General features: G+C 48.3%; 1 protein-coding gene across 3 annotated transcripts in view; it reads right to left on the bottom strand.

The window, feature by feature from the left end:
* Nucleotides 1-24,061, bottom strand: part of ROR1 (receptor tyrosine kinase like orphan receptor 1) — a 143,092-nt gene that overhangs the window by 104,856 nt on the left and 14,175 nt on the right. Inside the window, exon 1 of one of the 3 annotated variants that reach the window (XM_046944239.1) lies at nt 12,529-12,852. The exons of the other annotated variants lie outside the window; for them this stretch is intronic. Within the exon in view, the coding sequence (XP_046800195.1) occupies nt 12,529-12,634 (106 nt within the window). The 5' untranslated portion in view covers nt 12,635-12,852. Of the gene's footprint in view, nt 1-12,528; nt 12,853-24,061 lie in introns of those variants that run through there. 3 annotated transcript variants of the gene reach the window in all.

Genomic DNA, 24,061 nt, shown 5'->3' with positions numbered 1-24,061 from the left:
CAACCAACCAAACATCCCCAACCCCCCAAAACCAGCATCAAGCAGCTCATCCGGCACAGCTGCAGAGAAGAAGTGTGACGTCTCACACCTGATGCATTCCTGCGTTTTGCATGCCCTCCAGTGCCATCCATTGCACCCCTCTGAGCCTCACAGCTGTGTAGTGTGTGTGTAACGTGTCCCTGTGGGTATTGCTCCAGATCTCACCACTTAAAATTGAAGATTTTTAAGGTAAAATACCACGTAGGCCAGCAAAGAGAAAAGAGGCCTCTTCTTTGCTCATTTGGATACCCACCTGAAGGAATCACACTTCTTCCAAAAAGCAGCTGTTTGCAAACAGAGCAAACTCCAGATTATCTCCATCAAGTACAGGTTTCCACCAGCAAGGCCTGCAGCGAGGCATGGTCCTGCCTCCTGAACAAAGGAAACAACTACAATTCCCAAATAACTGCAGGGAGGAACTACAAACAGAAGACAGAACTCCACATTAAATCATTTCCCAAATCAGATGTTGTAATAGAAGAGAGACTCACTGTGGAAGGCATGAGCTGCTTTGCTCCCAAAAGACGAGCTATAATGGGCTACCAGGTCACTGGGAGATGGCCAGCCAGCCACGGGCATCCCAGGCTGCATAAAGCTGCGCCCCAGCCATGCCAGATGTGTTGGCTGGTACACTCTGATGGCAGCTTGGTTGTTGTTATTATTCCTCTTCAATCACAATGCTGAGAGCAGCCAAGGGCTGCTACCTCACTTCCATTCCTTGGCAGAAGGTGTGCTCTCTGACTCCACACATTTCTCACTGATTCCTGCCTGCACCTACGGAATCCCAAAGACAGACTAACCCATGTGCTGTCCCACAATCTGTACTGATTAATTAATGCTAGCGAGGCAGAAAACTTTAGCTAACACCGCTATAATTACCAGAGAAAAAGCAAGGCCTCAGCCTGAGCAGCCCACCAGAAAGAGACCCATGGTGTTAAAGCAACACTCCGGTACCTCCTGGCGGAGCGCACACAATGGCCCCATTGTTTGGCGGCCTCATCTCTGCTGCAGGCCACCCACATCTTCCCCACTCCGGGGAGAAGTCGGAGTCTTCCAGCTCAACAGACATCCAGGCAGAGGAGAAAGCATCTTTACAAGGCTCATTCATTTTTCTTGGACAAGAAGGGAGCTCAGCCTCCGCCTTCCAGCCAAGTCCCTGAAAGGAAGGGCATGAGTCTGAAGTTCCTGAAGATGGACATGCCTCCAGCGCTCGGGAGTTTCGTATCACACAAGATTGATTTCCTCCAACTATAAGAAACCTCGGGTGAAAACAATCCTTCACAGCCCCGTGGCCAGGAGCCAGCGTTGGGCTGGACCACAAAGAACGCATCGCCTGGAGACGTCAGGGGCTTTTGATAAATTAAAATTCATTTTGGTAGGGGAAAGATTCCTAGAACCATTTGTTCATGCTAACATGTGCAGTGATTTTTCAACTTTAAATAAGTGACACAAAAACAATTATAAAGTGAGTCAACCCTTCCAAAGACGGCCTAAAACCCCCATTTCTTGGAGCAGCCCTGGTAAAAAGTAAGGAAAGCTAAAAGCACCCCACCCTCGAAGCGCTGGAGGAACGGGACACAAAAGCAATAAGCTAATCTGCTGGGCCCAGGCAAGTCCAAGCTCTGTCCAAGATCATCTGTGGCCTTGGGCACACAACACTGAGCACCACCACAACACTGCTGTGATGGACAAAGAAGCCACAGCTACAAGCTCATCTTGTGATGTTTTTAAGCTTTCAGGATTCACCTACAGATCAGAAGAGGTTCTGGAAATAAGAGTTGCCAGATGTCCCAGTAAAACTTAGGGTTTTTTAATATTTCTCCTGATGTACCCCATTAACCTCATCACTACTTCCATATGTGCCATCTGGCATCTTTTGGCATGTCCAGCAAAACCTGCAGATACACGTTAACATCAGAGAAGGAGGGAGAATAGGCATTGAGTTGCACACATGCATACAAATACTGCATACCATATACTGACATTGGTCACTGGAAGGGATAGAGCTTGTTGCAGACATTGGGCTGCACTTCAGTGACCATTACACAGTCCAGAGCACAGCACAGCTCCTAAACTGCCCTCCTTGCAGCGGGAGGTACACAGGGACTGCCTGGGGTTGTACATAGATACCTGCTGCTATAAAAAGACAGACATCCCCCAAAGACCCCACCTCCAACTGATCACCAAGCACCTTCCCTCTGAAGATGTTTTTAAGTTTTTTTTTTAATAAGAATACTTACAACAGGTCTTAGGGAAACCTAATCGGTCCTTAGAAAGTGTTTGGGAATGAAGAAGTCCATAGAGTCACTGCTCTCTCCACCTCATGATGGAAATGAGATATTTCTTGAGGGCTGGAAGGGAGATGGCTTGTCATGTCCACTGAACGCCTGCCTCCACTTAACTCCTTCAGGACCTTCTGCTTCAGCTGGTCCTTTCAGTGGGGTTAGTAGACCAACGGGGCTCTAAATTCTTCAGAAACCATTTTCCTCCTACCTGCTTTTAATAATATCTTACCAGTCAGCCTTTCAACACAGGGTCTCCATCCATACGATTTTCAAAAAGACTCTGACTGAGGGATCACAGAAAGTCAGGACAAGGCAGTTTTGTTCCTGCCGACCCTCTGAGCTCCAGCACCCCCTGTTCATCGTGTCAATCAGCTGCCTGGGCCAGGTCAGGAGTTACGCACGGATCCAGATGCTGCAAACACTCTGCAGGGCAGCACAGAGGGATAATGCTCCTGTCCTCAGGTTCTGCACACAGCTCCACGCTCTGTGCAATGGAAAAGAATACTTGCAAAAAGCACGGTTAGCAATACAGTGCTTTTCTGGTATGCAATTTGCCTTCACCTCTGTGTGTATATAACATTTATTTCAATATTCTTCATGCACTGGTGTTTATGCGCACAAGCAAAGGGGTCTGTCAGAAAGGAAATCTATCTGGGGCTTCACTGACTTGAAAGTCGAATTTAGTTCTTGCATTGGGGTGCTCTGTAAAACACGTGCACTGAAGCAGCGAGCTGCAGCAACAGCCCGGCAGTGGGAAGCGGGTGCTGCACTCACAGTTTGCACAGAGCACCGCAATACCATCGGTGCTTTAAGGAGAGAGAAAAATGACACTCACCCTAATCAAAACTTAGAAGCTTTTCTTCTACAGAGAACTCGAGATAAGATTAACTCAGGAGCGTTATCTCGGCATAAGTGCCCTCTGTTTATTTACACGCCCTATTCTGAAGCGTATTGAATGTTCTCAGTTGTAAAGGGCAAAGCTCCTTTCCCCCAAACAGTCTGTTTAAATAAGGCTATCATTGTCTGCGATTATTATATTTTTTTTAGACTAAATGCCATACAGTCAGAATTGGAAGGGTGAAGGCTTGTCTTTTAGTGCCAAGCGCTACAGAAAGCTGCCATTAAAAGTACAATGGAACAGTTTGGTGGGAAGCTGGGATGCCTGACACCCCAGCTCTGCACACAGCAGACAACTTGTGTTAGCTCCTGCTGCTCCCAGGGACCGCTCCTTATCGCCACTGCCAGCAGAAATGCACGTATGGTGCCAGGAAGCAGTGCCAAGTCCTGCTCCTGTCCAAACCCGAGCTCTGCAGCCTGTAACACAGACAGGCCAATTCTTCTTTAATATGGGATCATATCTGTGCTCTCAGTCCCTTGCCCAGAAAGCAGGATGTTATCTGGCAGCATCTGCAATGGGGAAGTGTGAAAATCTGTGTTGCACGGAAAGACGACCGGGACTTCTGCTCTGTGCTGACAGAGAAAGAGCAGTTTATGACCACTTGGAATTAATTCGTGGCTTTTTCATTGCAGAACAGGTCGTGTAAAACAGAAAGTGCTCAAAACAGCACCAGTTGTCCCAAACGACATGAAAAATTGCTGCAAGCACAACCCATGGAATGGGGTGCTTGCTCTTCATGTTAAGTATTGAGCAGCTGATTAAAAAAAATGTAAACTGCAGTGTTTTATAAATCCTAACTCATATACAGTTGTGCTTTACTGTATCTCCTAATTTTCTTATACCACACTTAAAAGCTGAATCGAGTACCTTCCTTTAGCAGTGGTGTCAGGGAAGGCACAGGCTGCTATGTGAACCAGCTGGGTGGCACAGCCAAGGATAGGCTCCACGGGAGGTGGCAGTGTGGGGAACCTCACTGGGGTCAGTCCGGCCCTGCAGAAACGCACACACTCCGCACCTCTGTGGCTTTGGGGCCCATTCCTGCAATGGGAATATCCACGTCTGCCTGCCTTAGGAGGAATGCAACGAGGAAAGTGATGTCAGAGACAGACTATCGGATCGTTATGCTGATAAGAACCATGTAATTATCAGAAGATAGGAAAAGAAATCCTGCATCTTAGTCAACATCAGCCCACAAGTCATTGCGCAGCGCTTTGAAGGGCAGCATGGGTTCAGCTCAGCAGTCGTATTTAATAAAACTGATCATCACTAACCCTCAATCCCTCCGTCTGCTGTCAGCCAACAAATACCTGTGCAGAAAAAGAACTCTCTCTGGACTATGCAAGACAGCCTCTCCTGCCTAAAGCTCCAATCCCCCCTACTTCACTCACTCCAGTGACATTCTGGCATGCTGACGTATTGTCCCACAGTCTGCTGCAGAGCTCCCGCTTCCCCTGCAGGATCAGGGATGTGCATTTGGGACGCCCACCCCAAGGACAGCAGAAACAAGTCTGCTGGGGCCATTTAAAATACTTTCTTCCTCGCCTTTCTATTTGCTTAAGACGCTCTAAACGCTTGTTCAGTGCCCAAATGTGTCTTTCCAATGGAAAAACACATTTAGAAAAGCTTCAATGGCTGTGGGAAAGAATGAGCATCCAGGAGAGGATCCAAAATGGTGGCCACAAATGTGCCCCATGGATTCCGGGCACGGCAGGAGAAGAGCTGGGGCCGGTTCCATTTCTGTGCAGCTGCAGCACGCTGTGTGATGGCTGAGAAGACGCCTTCCCACTTCCCACAGCAATAAGTAGTAACGTGTTGTGACGGTGCCAAAGCTCAGAGGATAACAAAGAAACCAACAAAAAACAACAACAACCAAAAAAAAATAAAATAAATAAAAGATCAGTTGCTATTTTTCCAGAGAGTTCTAGGAATAAAAATATGGTTTTGCAGATTTAAGAGCTTTTTCTTAAAGGGAAAAAAAAAAAATCTGCAAGTCTAAAGATACAGCTCTTTATTGGCCTGGAATTTAAAGACCACAAGCAGTCACTCAACCTGAGGCACCAACCAGAAGGACCTGCTGGAGCCCCTTCCCGTCCCTGTGCTTTATTTTTCCCTTAGGAAAACAAACAAACAAACAAACACATGCTACTCATTGCATTTATGTTACACATTATCAACCCAAATCTGCATTTGGGGTTTTTCCAGGACCACCACCAAGGCTCACATTGCAGGGACTTCGCATTAAGTGCTCTTTTACAGAAAAAAAATCTCCTGACTTTAATGTTAGCTAAGTAGGTAGATAGTTTAAAAACGCTTACGAGGGATGCACTGAGATCACAGGAGCAGCATCTGCAGCCAGCATGGCCCTGACCCAGAGCTGCACAGCCCAGCCACTGCCAGGGATGACCTGCTGCCCCACAGCCCTGTCCAGACCCATTTAAACATCTCAACCCATCGAGCTTCAACCACCCCTCTTGCAAGACAGTGTGTGCTCCCATGACAGCCCAAAGAAGGCCCACTCACCTCTCTGATCCTCTGCATATTTGTCTTCAGGTTCCTTTCAAGTAAACATCAGAAGCCAGGCAGACCTGGGTACGTTTTTACTACCACAAGGCATTACAAACAAGTACCTACTTCTTGTTGACTACCTCTCTCTTTATTCCTTCGCTCAATACCATGCAGAGAGCACCAGCAATAGTTACAGATAAAGGCTTAACAAACTGCAGCTGGTCAGACTCTACTCCTGCATTCAGAGCAATTTACACTGCCTGAATGGGACACACTGTGAGAACAAAGTGTATATAAGCAGTATTTGCAAAACCAGACACGCTGCAGACCAACTGGAGTGGAAGCACCAGTGGCCCCCACAACACATCTCTGCATCATGTGCAGCTTTACGAGGCCTGGAGGAACCACTAGGAGAAAAACAGCCAAACCCACAGAGAGAAGCAGAGCACACATGCGTGACATGGCAGAGGGGAAGGCAGCAATGCTGCCAGCAGGACGTGGGACCAAGGGACCTCAGGCCCCATGGCCAATGCTAAAGGACCGCATGGTTCTACAAAGCCCAGGCAGTCTGCACTGTGAGATTCTGACAGCCTCCTGGGACTCGGGCAGGACCGACAGATGCTATTACACACAACATATTTCTTACCTAAAATGTAGTTAATTAATATTAAAAGGTCGAAGCTGATCCTCACAGGACAGCAAGCAGCCGCAGAGTTCACAAGAGGCTCGTGTTAAAGGTGGAAATTACTGCGGCAAAAAACACACTGAGGTTCCCAACGAGAGGAAGAGAAATTAAACACAGCACTCTGACTCTGGAGACCACAGGTCAACCCAGCTAGGGAAATCGCTCATTTGAATAAAATATTGAGTACTTAACCAAAAAAAAGGGAGTGAGGGGAATATGTGCATATGCGTAGGGGAGGGGAAGGAAGGAAAAGGGGAAAGCAATCCTTGTTATTTGAGCAGGGCATGCCTTTTTTTCTTGGCAATCTCTGCCTCCTCTTTTCAACAGACACATCCTTTGGGGCCTAGATTGTGAGTTAGACACATGTACGTAGAGAAACGGGCCTCTGTTTTCTGTATAACGACAGACTACTTATTTTTCAGTACAGACAACCCCTCATATCTGGTATTTAACTTAGATGTAAACTAGTCCCAGCAGAGCTACTCCTCTTAATGGCTCACACAACTTTGGAAGATGGATTTTTTTTCCTGCTCTTGGCCTAGGCTCATCACTGATGCATTAACTCAAAACGACAGTGAGCCTAAGTCTATGCAGTGGTGCGGGTTGGTGTTGAGTGATTGGGCTTTTTGGCAGACTCGCACTACTTGGGAAGTCAGGAGCGAATCAAAGACTATTACAGAGATACAGAAAAAGCATTAGAGATTCTGACATACTCGATCCTTTCAAAATGTTTGATGTTTTGCTGTTCTCAAGTGACTCGTGTGATTAATAAAGTAGATGTATTTGTCATCTCCTTGGACAGAACTACAAACGTACTTTGTTACGAGGAAAGACTAATAGGCTTTCAGAGAAACACCGCAGGTGAATGCCACCCACAGCACTGCCGTCCTCCCCCAGCATGCAGAAGAAAGATGTGCAGGGCAGCAGCATCCCTCCTTGGCTAAGAAGTCCCAGGAGCAATGAAGATGGGGGTTTCAGGACCGTGCATTATAGCTCAGGTCTCAACAGGCTCTGTTCTGTGTGGGCTCTCGCAGAAGAAAGCACCTCGTACTCCACCGAGCCTTAGGTGTGAAATAATTAAGGCACGATGCTATTACCGCTTTAATTAATGTGTGTATTTGTAAACACTGGAAGAAATAGGACAGGGAGTTGTCCACCAATTATTCACTGAAGCTTGCTTCTCTAGGATCTCTTTTGAATCACCAAATCAACCAGGGTGAGAGAGACGTGGCAGACTCCTCTTGCCACCTCACTCCCCAAACCCATTTCTAATAGATGCAAATCTCATCTCTTGATTAAGTCCTCAAATAACACAGATTCCACAGCCTCCCAGGACTGTGAAGGGCTTTATTTTCTTTACCCTGGAAAGCTTTTTCTCAAATCTAAATTAAATCTCTTCAGCTGTAAAGTATTCCCAGTATCACTTGTCCTAGCAAACACTGTCATTGGGAAGAAGCCATCCTCCTTCTCCTGCCTGTAACAGCTTATTTACCAAAGGCTCCTCATATCTGCCTTTTTACTTGAATTTACTTTGCTGACGCAGCCTCAGCTCATTCAGTCTGTCCTCGTGGGTGATGCCTTCCTATCTCCTCAGCAGTCCCTGCTGTCCTCTCTGCACTTTCTGCAGCTGACCCATACGTTTCCTAAGATGTGCCTCCCAGCACCAGGCCCAGCATCGCTCTGGCTGTGGTCTCACCCAAGCCAAGCAGCAGGACAGACAGCCTCTTATACCCACTGGTCCTGCTGCACCAACACAGCCAAGCACAACATTTGCCTTCTCCTCACAGTATAGCACTGTTGACTCCGCTCCGTTTCCATTCCATGAACATTCCCTGATCATTTCAGAAGAGCTGCAACCTAACCACGTACCAAACCTAAGTAGGATTACGCCTCCCTGGAAGCTCCGTGTCCCTGCAGACCCCAAGAGCTCCCCATGGCACACCATCGCTCCAGGCCTGCCCTCTCTCTGAATGGTTTCACCAAGGCCAGGTGTTGGTGGATGGCTCCTGAGAGCAGCACACGAGATGTGACAGTGCAAGCTTACAGGACCTCAAGATATGTCATCTGCTGCTCTCCACGAGGCTCAGCGCACTGCTGCAAGAGGAAATGAGGTTGGTGTGACAGGATTTGTGCTTGACAAAACCATTTTAGGTTTGCTATTTATCTCCTCGTTATCTCCCAGCTGCCCACAAATAATTTATCTGTTGTTAAGTAGATTGATGTGCAATTCCTCAGCACTCCTCTCTAACAGGCTCTCTGTTTTTCCAGTTTTCCAGGCCCTTCCATCAGTGAGCAAAGACAGCAGTTATCACTCCTGAGATGGACCGGGATTGAACAGCCCAGAGGTTTGTTACAGAGCTGACACGAGCCATCAGAAAACATCCCATTTACCCACACATTCTCTAACTTGCTTATTCCAGCCCGAGACTGCAGTCCTTACAACTTCGTATTCAATGTCTACTGCTTTTTCAGGGCAGGGCAAAGAACAGTAGGGGGGGAAAAAAAAGGGCATCAGGCATTTTGCCCTTCAGTTTCACCTATCAAGAAGCATCAAATGCCAGGCCAACACATTCCCTTTGGCTCTTTTTCTGCTACTCTCATCACCACTTAGAGCCCGAGTCCCGTTCTGTGCCGTAGCTTTGCTCATGTTGTTGCTTTATGTTTGTCATAAGCTTCTGTATTCATCTTTAGTAAACTCAGTTCCAGTTTCTCAATGCTCCCCTCGTGTACCTGAGGCCACCTCTCTTTCATTTGCACCTCCCATCACTCCTGCATGTTAAGAAAACATCTCTGCAACAGAAATACAGCCTCTGTGAAGAGCCACAGATTTCCCCTATATACCTCTTAGAGTCGCTTCCCATTGAATATTATGAGCTCAGAGAGTCCACTAAATCACAGTATGCACATATGTACCAGGTGGAAAAGACACACACACAGCCAAGGCCCCAAACTACTGCAAAAACACAGTGCTTTGATCTTAGAATTTTGTTAAAATAGAGGCATCTGGAAGAGAACATCCCTGGCTTTCATTCCCTGCTCTGGGCTCTCTCTCAGGATCTCAGGAAAGCTATTAAACCCACATTCCTCTACATGTATCTAAATGGAGAACACATATACCTAACTCACAGCATTATACAGCGAAAGAATTAAAACAATGTTTATAAACACATCTGAGATCTTTGGATCAAACCTACTCTACCAATTGAAAACTTCTGGGTAAGCTGACCGAGAGGCAGCACAGAAACAAAAATTGGGAGCCTTGTATTTCTTTTAGATGGAACATTGGAAAGATCTGCTTTTTTCTGCAGCTTGCCAAGCTGCAATAAGAACCATATTTTCTGCATGAAATTTAACACCCAAAAGAGACCGTGAAGGACCAGAGGGTCTCCTATCCCTGTACACTTATTACGGCTGCGAGCTCCATGAGCACATGGAAAGAACACACTCTAGGCTTGCCTTCCTGGATGTAAATACAGAGAAGTGCCTTCATCTGTAGGCTGAAGCAAAGCAAAGAGACCTACAGACCTTATTAAACGAGTAATCAAAGAAGAAGTGGCAGAAGTGCATTACTGCAGTACATAAGTTCAGGCATTTCATTTTTACACACTTTATACATTTCAGTTTTATGTCCATTTCCTTTCTTTGAGAACTCAGTGAAAAAAAGATCCAGCTCTTCTGACACGCTGATGTTATGCAGTTACTCCCAGTTCTGATTCAATTGGTATCAATGGTCTGCACTGCACATTATCATCAGCCAAGAATATCTTTCAAGAAACAATATCGAAGCATGACACCTGTTCTAAATATGCTTTTTATCTCTCTTCTGCTTTCCGTCATGCAGCTTTACCTACTACAGCATCAGATAAGCCAGAGAAAGTGAGCACAGCTATTAACTACAGTACAGAAATCGTGCATGTTTCTCTATGAGGGTGCCCATCCCACCGAGCACAAAGGTCCCAGCAGGGTAAATCCCAACAGATGACAGTGAAGCATCACCTCCTGCCAGAGTTACTTGAGAGCACAAGGACAGCAAGCCTGATCCCTGCGTGGCACTGGCCACAGCTTCCTACCACCAGCAACTCGTGCTCATAGCAAACCGCAGCCGTGGGCACGCTGTGCAGACAGCAGTCTTGCTTTGAAGGCTTGCAGGCACCAAAGTGGTGCTCCAGGAGCTCCACACAAGCCGTAACTGCTGTGCAGAGGAAACCTAGAGCATCGGGCACCCAAGGTAGCTTGTGCTTTTACACAGAACAAGCCCAACTCATTCTTGCAGAGCTCAGTCTGTGTCTTTAAAGCAAACGCCGAGGAAGGCTCTCTCTTTTGTTTATAGGAGTTTGCCTCCCAAGTAATTTCTAAGCACATGTCTCTAAGGACAACATTTTCCAACAGCTCAGCCCTGTGGATGCTGAACGGATCCTCTGAGAAGGCCCCCGGGGGACGTGAGGACTTCAGTGCCGTCACTGCTCCATCACGCAACCTTGGCGCCCGGACCCCGGCGCCACGGGTCCCAGGGAGGTCACTGCTTTAGGGAACGTGTGTTTATACTGAAAGAGCCACCTCCAGCATCACACCTCAGCTGTCCTTCTGTGGTGCCCTGCTGCAAAACTACGAAGTGAGATCAAGTCTGCAAGAAAATCAGGACTGCGCAAGCAGAAGGACGAACAAAAGCTGCTCTCATGCTGGAAAGAACCCTACCTTCCCCCACCACCCTTCACTCCCCAGCTACTTTAAGAGGTTTAATCAAAAAAAAATATATTTATATATATATATTGGTTTGAATATATAAAGTTTGGTTGAACCCAACTGCAATCTCGGACAGACTAGAGATGTTAACTCCTCTGGCACCCTGCCACCGAGAGCACAGTGCCAACCTCTGCAGACTTCCAACAGGAAATTAAATAACTGCTCTGTTGGAAATACAAACCCACTTACGGTGGTCAGACCTGCATTTTCCAAAACAATGACAGAGTCTGTGTGCTAGGAAAATGTGTAGGAAGATTTAGCCAAACGAATATGAAACAAAGCCTTATGAAAAGGTGTTACACACCGTGCTACAAATTATAGCCTTGTCAGGTGTATTTCCTGTCCTGGGGCATAGCTAGGAACACTTGGATGGGTCTTTACACAGCATGGCTGTACATACACACAGCCCACAGCTGGAGATTAACAGAAGAACTGCTACACTCAGAGCTCTCTATATTCTGTCATTTACCCCTTGAGAAGAGTGGTGGGCAGCTCCAGAGCGCTGCCGGATGCTTGGCGGTCCTCCCTGTATTTAACCTGCTAATGTGACTTCTGGGCAAACCTTTCCCCTGGGCCACTCTTCCCTTTCACACTTCATTTCATGGTTAAGGCAAACTCCGGCTGCAATGAAAGGCACTGCCACTGACATCCCCTCCACTGAGATTCAGACCATAAAACTATCAGACAAAGAAAGCTGGGCTTTGCCACAGCTTACCTACCAGCTGACAAAAACTCCATGGCACTGCCTGCAAATAGCCCAGTGTTGCAGGTAGAGATTTTTTTTCCCCCTGTGAACTCCTTGCACCTTTCAGAGACACATCCTGCACGAGTCCCGTGGCCTGAACGCAGGTGGGGAAGCAGCAGCACGTCTGCAGAGAGCAGAAAGGCAGCAGCAGGGATAGGGCCTGGGGAAGGCTCCCCAGCTGCCCCCCCATGACACCCCTGCACTGGTCAGGTCTCACTTGCAGGTCCCATCCTCACAATTAAAAACAATTCCAACTCTCACTCACTTAGGCCCTGATCCAGAAAGGCACTCAAGTGAATATCTCGCTTTAAACGCAAAAGTAGTTCCATTTAAATCAACTGGACGTCTCCACTGTTTACAGTTACGATATATGTTTAAGTGCTTTGCTGGATTGGGGCCTTAAGCAGAGATTGTTATTTAACACTTTCTGCAGTGCACCTCGCCGGCTCCTGGTGCCTCACCAAACTCATCTCTTTTCCATCCGCTGCATCTCCCGTTGTTTCCTGAACAAACACAGATGTTCCCACTCTTTGCACATAGCAGTAATCTAGGAACCAGCAGATAGCACATTAAAAAGCAAGTTACTGTTTTCAAAGCCTCAGGACAAGAGCGAATAAAAGATACTCACTGTCAATAGAAGAGAAAGGACAAACACAGGCAGTGCGCATACGCTGCTGCTGCGGAACAGAGGGAAAACCACACCAGCCCTGCAGAGCTGGAACAGCCTGAGGCATTTCTCATCACCACAGCCGTTGCCTCCATCAGGAGATAAGCACGAGGAGCTCTCACTTCTTGCTTTAGCAGACAAAGCACCAGATCCTGCCATGAGACTTGCCCAGGGACATCTGCGGCCACAAGGAGTGGAGCAGCTCTTCCAGCAGCAGCCCAGCATTGCCAGCAGTGCGCTGCACAGAGCAGCTCCTCCCGCAGGCACCCCCTGCTGCAGTCACCCACAGCATCCCTGGCGCTGGGTGACAAAGCAGGGATGCCCAAAAGCCACGTGGGCTGGATGCTGCAGCATCACTGCGGATGGACGGAGAGGCATTGGCAGCCTCAGCCCCGCTCCTCCACTGCTGCAGAGGAACTCATCACACAGCAACGGAATTATTTCAGTAACCAATAAAAGGGCTTCTTTTCAATCAGAGCTGAAGGAACCGCTGAGGCAGAGCTCAAAACAGTCAGCAGGGGATGACTTTGAAAACAGGGGGCTCCTAAGGGCCGTGAAAAAACACAGAGGAGAAAAGAGATTAGGAAAGAGGACAGAAACAGCACGAGGAGGAAGAAATCTCACGTGCTGTGCTAGCAGCACTTCTTAATTAAACCAGCACAACTCTGGCAAAGCAAGCAAAGTTACTGTGCATCCCTGCAACAACACACGTTTGTTTTAAAGGGACACATTCCCGTTCTCCAGAATGCTGAAGGACCCGCATCCATCTGGCTGCAGTATGTCAGAGAGCTAACGACACCACAGAAAGATAAGCTCTGGAAAGCCCGTGCTGTTACTCATATATTGAAACATAAGTAAGATATTACCGGTTTGGAGGCTGTCAAGGCTCTTTGTGTGCTGCAGCAGAAGTCGAAATGAGACATTAGCCAGCCTCAAGGAAAGGCTCCCCCTGGACACCGGGAGATCCAAAGCCAGGAATCCTTTGGGGTGTTGACATTACTTTTCTAAACTGAATCGTTACAGGCATAGTTCCCATTCGCATAAAGATAGTTTTATTTGAGATACAGAGCTTCTACTGCAAACAAAGGTTCCGGAAGAAAAACGGGTCCATGGTTTTAGCTGACGTGCCAACGTGGAGCTGCACCTCTCTCCTTTGCTAACGCCATTCAGAGGGTTGGGGTATGTGCACATCTGTAATGCTGCTGCCCCCCACTCCGTTCTCCCCTGAAAACATAAACTGCTGCAGATGGATTTCTGACTTTTATTTTTAATAACCCCGGTCCCTAAAAAAACCTGGAAAGTAAGGGGAAAAAAGCACCAAAACCTGCACTGTCATTGGTGTGCCTGCACTGTGTTAGCCCAGACACGTCTCTGCCTGGAAACAAATTGACTGCATCTCTTGGTAAATCAGTCACACTGTGGGTAATATACCAACCATTCCCCAGATTAAAGAATAAGCATCTGCTTATAAACACAATCCAACTGAAGAGCTGCCACTGCTGCATAACTTCATGCTATGCTGTGTTTCTCTGCTGTTCATCATGTGCACGTAAGAACTGAACCATGCCACGTTTCTAGCACCAGACCAGGATGCTCATTGAGGACTACAGCTGCCCCATGCTTTTGGCACGTGTACCAAAAAAATGCATTTAAATGCTTTTTTGTTTATTTGTTTGGTTTTTTTGTAAAAAATGAATGCAAAGTGTTTCATGGTTCAGTTATGAGTAACAACTACCTCTTGTCCACGCTCTGTAGGTGCACTCTGCCTTCCAGGTACTCTGCATTAAGCAGCACAAGCCCTGCAACATGCCTGGATAGTGAAGACACTGGGAGGCTCGCTGAACCAAGGGAAGTGGAAACTTTCAAATCGTGGACTCTTCAACAAAGACAACTTATTACCAGCATTGGTCACAGTATGTATTTATTCTGCATTTACATTAGCATAAGGAAGAACAGGTTTGCTCAAAATATCTTTCTGTAGCTTCAAAGTTTCAATTAAGCAAAGCATATCCCAAAATTAAAGGGATGTTAATAGAAAACATCCAAGCAGATGTCGGCTGACACAAGAACGCACTAAAACCCAAACAAAACCCCAAGGCTTTGAATTGCCAACAGAAAAGATTCATCAGAGCAGCTCTGCAGTACTGCCCCGAAGAGCACACTGCTCCCATAGAATGACCTGAGTGAGAAGGCCCAGGATAGAAAGGGGCTGCCAGAACCTCACCTGCCAGGTACACCCCTTTTCCAGGGCATTTTCACCTGGGCTCATATCCAAAACACACCACAGAAGCCCCAAATCCCAGAACATCAAAGATGAGTGCACACAAAACACCCAAGACGTTTCCTGGTTTGGCTCAAGCTGCTACGTTCTGCAGAATTCAAGCACAGCTCACAGCCGGTGCAACAGGAAAAAGTCACTTCAAGCTGTTTTCCCCTCCACTTCTCCAACCAAAAGCTGGATAGGTTTGGCTGAAACAGAAAAATCCAGACGCTGATAAAAGCCCTTCTTCTGCACACACACAAAAATCACTCCTATTTCAGAGTTCTGAAGCAATGCAAAAACCAATAGAGACCGAAGAGGCCACGGGGGAGGTGAGACAGCAGGACCTGTTTTCCAATCAAGGGTTTTAATTTAAACAAACCACATGAAACATTTCCCTCTTTATTTATTCATATGCCTCCGAAAGGTGAAAAATAAGTTTGTGCTCAGAGAGCTCCTAGCACTCTCCTTGAATTGCACATGCAATTACTAAATATAGGCTTCAAGAGCTGCTCCAGTTAGCATCGGCTTTCATCAAATATTATAAATACCTTCTTGGCATACATTAATTTTACATTTAAAAACAAAAGTGCTTGTTTGGAGCCACGCATTCAGCATGGGCAGCAGCTCTGGTAGGAATAAAGGGGAGCTAATCTCCAGGATTCAGCTGAGCTCTGTGCTACTTGTTACCAGGCAAAATGAGATGCCTTTTCCATTTCATAACATATATTTCTTTTCAAAAAGAAAAAAAAAAAAGTTAAGGTTGGTGGAGGGCATGAGAACATGTACGGAAGAAGAAAAGAAACCATTTGCATCTGGCTGTTCATTTTAACCCCATAATGGTATGAAAGTCATGCAAAGGAGGCTGGATAATATTTTGTTTAGTGAAATCAAATACCCCCCAAGCAGACACTTTCCTGTATGCAAAGCGTTCGCTTTCTCCCTTCCCCCAAAGAGCTCTGCGAGAATAGACCCCGTTCTCTCATATGGCACTTAAATGACAGTTGTCTTTCATCCCTGAAAGCTGAGACAGCTCCACCTCGCAGCGCGGATCAAAACCTGCCCGCTCCCATGGCGTTTGGGCAGGAAGCAAACGCAACACTATCTGCTGCCTGAAGACAAAATCCCAAGTAGTCACATTTCACACGTCCTGCAGCACACCTCGTGTCTGGGAAAAGGGGCACGGGCAGGACTCAGCCCCCACCGTGTGCCGGGCACATTTCCTCTCCTGCAGGGCCCTGCAGAAGAAGCAGCACGTGGCCACCACCGCCCATCTGAGCGCTGAAGCTGAAATACTCCAGACTTCCATTCCTCCAAAGCGCCACGCGTCCTTCAAGGCCCAGTGACGACAATGAGAATGACTGCACTTCTCAGGTCTCGGGACCAGCTTTTCCAGGACACTCCATCCCAAAACCACTTTCCACAGCAGAGCTCTGCTGATCGCAGCTTAAAGAAACACCATTTGGGTGATAACACCACCGCGCTCACAGGATGGACCTGCACTGCACAGCATCACTTTCACACTGAAAACTGCTCCGTTTCCCTCAGAAGTCCCAAGAAAAGTGTACAGTGATTCCAGAGGCCGAAGTTAGAGCAGACAAACCTTTCCAAGCAGCGGGATAGGTCACTTTTTACCTCTTACTTAAATAAAACTAATGTGCTGAATAGCTTCAGACCCATGAGCTTTGATACATTCCAGTTCAAAAGACACAGCTTCAGTCCCAGGAACACTACAGGACAAGTACAGCCCTGGGGTTGTCTACATGGCTTTTAGCAAAAACATCTTTTAATAGGAAAATGAATTTTTCAGGTTATTTTATTCTGTAAGCTCCCGAAGAGAACAACACTTGAGTCCAAGCGGGCTGGGAGACTGCGAGTTCGTTAGTTTTGGCTGACTGAAAGCTATTGCCCACTGTATTTCCTGAAAGATAGCTGTAGATTCTTCATGGGACTCAGGCAAAAGAACCTGCCTGGCCCTGGTGCTGCAGCTGCCTGTTTTACCTGCCTCACTTCACTGGAGGACAGTGAATATCATAGAACCGTAGAATGGCCTGGGTTGAAAAGGACCATAACAACCACCCCCCTGCCATGTGCACGTAGGAGCTCTACCACAGCAAAGCTGGCAGGGCTGAGCAAGCATTTCCCTTCTGCACTGAAGTCACCTTCCCTGTAATCACCCACCACGTGTGGTGTCAGCACATCACGGTACGAACGCAGTCACAAACAGCAGGAGGAGAGCAGGCCTTGAGACCTGACGGCGTGAAGGCTGAATGAGCACGGTAACCCTTCCAGCATGTAAGTGTCTTCTCAAGGAGCCTGACACCAACTCATGCGGGCGAGGGAAGAGAAAGAAGAGGACAATGCCAGCTTCCATGGGATAGCTCAACAGAAGCAGAAGAAAGCCGAGCCTCCGTATCACCACATAACATCCTTGGTATATTTCAAATGACTTCACAGCTCTGACAGATACACACACAGACACTTCCCAGCAAATTACACTGGATGTATACACACGTAATCCCCCGCTTGCAAAGCAGAGACAGAATTCTTCCCCCTAGGCTTTTTCAGTTATTACAATTAGTCCATGTGAAGTTACCCTTGATAATCTGCTGAGATAACTGCAGCCAAAGGCAGCAGCACAACCGAACCTCCGACAATTACAGGGCTTGGGCAGGAGATGGCTGCAAGCTGACAAAAAAATATCTCAAGTACAAAACTGTGCAGAACCCAACAGGCTGCAATTTCCCCAAATCAAAGGCAATGGCAGCATTGTTCTTGCTAGGATGACCCTGGCTGGATGTGTGTCTGCGATGCCTGGGGCAACGAATCCAGTCATTCAGTGACACTGCGGGAAGAATGGTGCCAGCTAAGATATTTGTGCTTGCAGGCAGGCTAAGTCTTTGGGGAAAAGACAAGGGCTGCTCTTAGAATTACCCATGGATGCTAAAAGCTGGATGGGACTGCTGTTGCAGAGGTTTCCCCGGATAACCACAATGCAGGCCCAAAACTTTTGCCCAGTTCTCAACAGCTCCAAGCCCTGTGTCTTCAGAGCAGCCTCGAATCAGAGCAGAGCTGAACAGGCCACAGGAATGACAGACAAGTGTGTGTGTGTGTGTGTGTGTGTGTGTGTGTGTGACATTCAAGCTCCCCCAAACCATCGTCAATTAAAGGTCCTGCATTTCTGGGAGCTGCTTCCACCTGCAGCGCTCACACAAAAGATTACGCTGCCCACGCAAGAGCTTTTTGGCAAGGAAAAGCAGCCAGTTTGCTGGTAGCAGCTGGCTCATTTTGTTTGTAATTGAGAAAACCCACTGAAAATTAACTTTATCAACTCGGAAAATGCCTTTCCCCCTCCCCCCAGTTACAACTGTTGACTTAATAAATTTTTGAGACACATCGGTGAGTTCCCCCAGAACTACTGTGACACGCACAGATCCACACATCAGAGATTTGGGGATCAGAAGGACAGTTCTGACCACCGCCAAATCCGGCTCCCCGTTAAGTCCCGCTCAGGAAGGAAGGACAGACAGCTTTGTGCCCATCCTAACACACCCGTGTAGACCTGAACAGCACAATCAAAACCAAAGAACAAAAGCAAATCCGTCTCACTTTGCCATTCCCTGGGAATATTCAGCCTAAAATTGAACAGGTTGGTCGGAGAGGTCCTCATGTTGGGAACAGTTTGCTTTGCTGCTGTGATATGCAGGACACCAAGGATCTTAAGAGCAGCCCACGTGGAACATCAGCATTTCTGCACATAAAGAGCTCCCAAGCCTTGGGAGCATCCTACTGCTGGTCAGGGCTCGTTGTACAACCAGTCCTAAGGGTCAGAAATATTCATCAGGATTTAAAGATTACGTGAAACAACAACAAAAAACTCTCAAGAACAGAATGTGAGACCATAAATCACATCCTACAGACAGAGTCTCCAAGGAAAAACGGCACTCAGATATCATCTGCCCCCACATAACTGAAGAAAATCAGGAGAATGTCTTCTTTTGATCCCTGACGAATTAGACGTTTGCTAATGACTGAGATTCCTCTGTAATGAGAGGATGCCTTTGCAGCTTCTTCCCTTGCCTGGGCCTCTCTTTGGAGCCCTTACCTAACAGTAGGGGCTAAAAAGCCAAAAGCCGTTGGCGTTTCATAGCCGGGCCTCCAACGGCCTTCCTAACACCACACATTGTGCTACAAGTCTGGTTTATGCACATGTCACATCCTACCTTCCTAACGGCACGAAGAACACGTGTTCCTCAACACACAGCAACGCACTGGGTGCAGAAAATAAAGGGAGGGGATAAATAATGGCGGCACCCAACGCGGTGGAATGAGCCCTACCTTACAGGACACAGCCCTGCTGGGAAGGCTCCGTGCTGCCTTCTGATGTCCCACACCAGGTTTCAATTATTCATCTCTTACCCGGCTTTGGATTTACTTATTTGAAAGGATACTATTTTAACAATAAATCTCACGGACAGCGTTAATTAAAAGCCAAAGCTTGCCCTGAGCTGGACTCCCAAAGTCTACAAGAATGTTCGCAGCCCATTTATTTATTCCAGCATTGTGTCAGTTATTAAATTACAGTAAATTAAAAACACAGCGACAGACCAATAGCTAAAATAAGTGAGCTGGTTGCATCTCACTTACAAAGGTTGCTCTAACCAACTGCCAAGGAAAGTGAATTTAAAGGCAGGGGGGCCTGAGTTTGCACACAGTCATGGCCCCAGCGATGCTGGCACCACACAACCACAAATACTGATGCAATGCAGGGCAAGGGGACCGTGTCCCCAAACCACTGCTCCAGAGCAGGCACAGTGCAGAAAGCATCAGCACCGTGACGGAGCTGGTAGCTGCACTCTGCATTCAGAGAAGAGCTGTAAAAGTAGAAAGAGAAATGACTCGAGACACAAGAACCAACGGTCAGAGGCAAAGACTGACCAAGTGCTGCCCTGTGGCCGGTTGGATGCATCAATTTCCCCAGCAAATCAATTGGGAATTAAACAACTTCACACTGCAGGCAGAGCTCTCCGTGCTCCATTTGTTCTGCAGATAAAGGGACGTCTCTCCCGCTGCAAAGTTGTGCTAAATTTGCTGGAAAGAGAAGGCATTTAAAGCCAACTAACTCACTAAAATCAAAACATATGGACTGAATAATGAACATAGAAAATAAAACGCACAGAGCGCTCGTTACGTACACAGTACATCAAGAAGTCAGAGTAAACAAAACAATTACAAAGATAATTCCTTTTATTTGGGGCCAAGTTAATTCTGGAGAAGAGATGTTCAAGCATGATAAGTGACCTCCTTCTGCAAGAATTGGGAGAGGCAACAAAAACTGCTGTAAACACACTATGGACTCCTCAGTGCTCTGATAGATGGGAACCCTGTAAGGGCGTCATGGACAAGAGCAGTGCTCACAGCACAGCGAGGAGGATACCTGCTCTTGAAGAGGAAGGTGGGGACAGAGACACGGGAAGGTGGTGGTGTACCACGAGGCCTTACCAGCGGGCAGCCTTGCTTCCAGGTGTTTCCATGTTGGGCTAATGAACGATGAGCCTTCTCCTTACCAATGGCATCCCCTCTTTTACCTAGATGTGGCCAAAAGGCCAAAGCACAGAGACAGGTTCTCTTCAAAGTGCTATCAATTCAAGGAGGGATGAAGCACTGGATGTGATGTTAAAAGGACTCTTGCAGAACATCTCACTCAGTGCATCACCCCATCAGCTCCCCTTATCACACGGCCCCTGAACCCCCTGGGCTGTCCTGTGCCTTATGCCCTCTGATGAGGTTTAGGAAATGGTCACCTCCCTAAGTTAGCAGAACTCCAAGGTCCTCCCAAGCTCTGAGATTAAGGCCTTGCAGATATCCCATGGGCAGCACACCGTCCTGCACACTGACCCTTACAGCCCAGCAACCCGTGGTGGGACTGTGCCCCCTCCTCCATACGAAGGCACAGGAGTTATCTTTCCAGAGCAACTCCTGCTGTGAATCTGGAAGCACGTATTCTTCCAAAGATAATCTCAAGCTCCAAGTGTAAGAAAAGCACATCCTCAGCTATTTCCAGTCTCTGGAGGGAACGTGCGACGAGGTTATCAAGTTGGTGAACGTTTTCCCTCGCTTACCTCTGATCATTTATTTCCCGTGGCCCACTGCCGTGCTGCCCCGCGCTGTCCCCTCCCAGCCCAGCAAGCAGCAGATGTGCATAGTGCTGGGATGGGGCAGGACGGCACCCCCCACAGCCCCACAGGAGAGGGGCACGGGGGCACAGGAAGGACTGGGAAGGATCGGTTTCCCCAGATGACCTGACTGGCTTTGAAAAAAAAACCTTTTAATAAAATGCAGGCTTGCACCGGGGCCTCCACCGACTGCTTTCTCAAGATCTCATCTCCTTATGAAACCGCACCACTGCACATTGGGATGGCTACACCCAATTGTAAAGGTGGTACCAAAGCGTCGCTGCAGAGTGAAAGCACATCCCCGTACAACACAATGCATCGGCAGCACCGTAACGAACGTACAACACCCACAGCAAGCTCCCAGCACCTCCGCTCAGACTCCCCAGGACTGTGCTCTTCCCTTACACACAGCGCCTTGCTTTAATACTTCGTCTATTTCTTACTGTTTTTAACCTTCCCTGGCACTGAGGCCAGACATCTGCCCTTGGCTGAGCACCATCCCCGGTTTGTGAGACAGTCACAATGTGGAGAGCAGCTGCATTTACTGAGGGGCTTTTCTCCACTCCGGGGCACTTTTCTGAGCCTCAGAAGATCACTGCATTTCCCCACGTGTTTCCAAGAAGCCATATCCACTGTCACACCTCAGGGAAGTTTTTCTCCCCCTCCACTCTTTGCCTAGATTTAGGTATTTGTACTTAGCATCCACACTCAAGCTTTCAGATGCTTCTCAACCCTGATCTAATTTGCAGCCTTCAAGTTCCTGTGCGTACACAATCAGCAGGGCAGCTCCAGCAGACCTTAATTACGAACACAAACAGATGACCTGAAGATCACCTGTTGATACTACAAGGAACTTCCATCAAGAAACATGAGACTACAATCAAGGTCGATGAAACAATCTTCTCTCATCCTTTTATAGGCAAGACAAGGAAGTCAACAGTTCAACTCTTTGGAAGGGTAGATAACAGCAGGACAGGGGGAAATGGTTTTAAGTTGAAGGAAGGAAGATTTAAGCTGGATGTCAGGGGGAAGTTCTTTCCTATGAGAGTGGTGAGGTGCTGGAACAGCTGCCCAGAGAGGCTGTGGATGCTCCATCCCTGGAGGTGTTCAAGGCCAGGTTGGATGGGGCCCTGGGCAGCCTGGGCTGGTATTACATGTGGAGGTTGGTGGCTCTGCATGTGGTGGGGGGTTGGAGCTTTGTAATCCTTGAGGTCCTTTCCAACCCGGGCCATTCTATGAACAGCACACCACATCATCAAAAATACCACCCAGATATCTGCAGTTTTACTGCATGCTCCTAAAGCATTTTAATGCTCCTCAGGCTTCTGCTGCAAGTCATCACAAAGGTACATGATACAGAGCAACAACAAAGCTAGAGGGGTCATACCTACAGTCATCTTGGATGCTGCAAAGAATAAAAACACGTCCAAGTTGGAGAGTTCCCATTCCTTACATGCACAGAAACGGTGTGGTTTTAATCAGCACGCTGCTGGGCCGAGCTGCGAGCACCCTTGGGAAGAGCACGCATTGCAGACAGCACCAACATACAAAGGAAAATGTGCTTTTTGTTTTGTTGTGCTCCCTGCAAGGAAAGGTCACGGACAAAAAAAGGAAGCAGGGGAACTAGGGGAAAAAAATAAAGAGCTTTTGGAAAGCCACGCAGCAGAAGAGTTTTGGTCAGTTGACAATCTCAGCTCATCCTCACAGGATCCCTTCAGACGAGCTGTGACAGCGGCTGCTCAGCATCCTGCCCACAGCACGGCCACATCCCGCTGCTCCCGCACGCAGGGGCACTCTGCACATCTGTGCTGGCTCCGGGCGCCCGAGCGGGGCTCCCCAGGTGGGAGCAGCACCGTGCAGGTGTTGGGACCATGCAAACACCAAAGGGCTCTCAGTCAGCGCCACAGCTCCGGGAAGCAGCGGCCACATCCGCTCCTGCAGCACTGGCGCTGGGTGATGGCTGGGGGACAGCGGGCTGCTGCCACAGATGGGCTTCCACTGCTGGCCTTATTTGACACGGCCAGGAGGAGCGATGCCTGTAACTCATGGGGTTGGTTTCTCGCTCTGTCTTTAAAGGTGAGGGCGAAGGGTGAGGCCTGAAGGGCTGTGGCTGGCAGGTTTCCTGGGGCAGACACATCCATCCCCCCCAGGCTCTACAATTACCTTAAAGAAACTTGCACAACGCTTCCTATTACTGATGCTTTTTTGATCAGCACTTCAGAGCTTTCATTAATTACCCCCAATCTTCTACAAAACCTAAACCTTTAACATGTGGGGGGAAAAACACAGCAGGGCCGTAATGTGGCCACACCGATGTGCGTCCACCAAAAAAACACGATCCCTCGATCCGCCCACGAGTCAGTATTGCAACTTTTTGCCAAAGAGGTCGGTTATGATATAAGAAGCACTTCAGCGGGGTAAATAATTGTATGCTAATGACTGTACTGGCAGTCGTTAATTACCATAAGTGCGTTAAAGCGAAGTCACGATGAAAGACCCTTCCCAGCCGAACTCGCAGTGAATGGCGGTGGGGTTTCCTTTCCCTCCAGGCTCTCAGGAGCCCGTAAGACCTCACACCACAACCCAAACTATCAGTCACTGCCGGAGCCTCATCGCCTGCACAGAGCTCCGCACCGCTCCGCCCGTCGCTCCTCTCCTCCACCGCCTATCGCTTAAACGCTCACCGGGGACGCCGCAAAGCTGCATTCGACGTTTCTGTCCCTCCGAGCCGTGCCGGAGCGCTCCGAGCCCCACCACTCGGCCCGGCCCCGAGCAGCGCCGCATTTCAGCCCCGCATTTCAGCCCCTCGCAGCCCGACCTCCCTTCGCCCTTCGCTCTCCCCGTCCCGGCGCCGCGCGGCCGCTCCGCCCAGCACAGCCCGCAGCGGCGGCCTCGCGCAGCCCCACAGGGCTGAAATCCCCCCTCGGTGAAGCAGCGGGACGCGGAACGCGCCCTCAAACCACGGCGGAGAGGCGTTCCGCGAGGCCGTTCTTTCAAACAAACGCGCCGACGAAGTTTACGGGACGGCGAAGCGGCGCCCCGAAGGCGCTCCCCGCGG

The sequence above is a fragment of the Gallus gallus genome, chromosome 8 (assembly GCF_016699485.2).
Source record: "Gallus gallus isolate bGalGal1 chromosome 8, bGalGal1.mat.broiler.GRCg7b, whole genome shotgun sequence".
In the NCBI taxonomy this organism is placed as follows: domain Eukaryota; kingdom Metazoa; phylum Chordata; class Aves; order Galliformes; family Phasianidae; genus Gallus; species Gallus gallus.
This window is presented reverse-complemented; position numbering and strand designations above follow the sequence as displayed.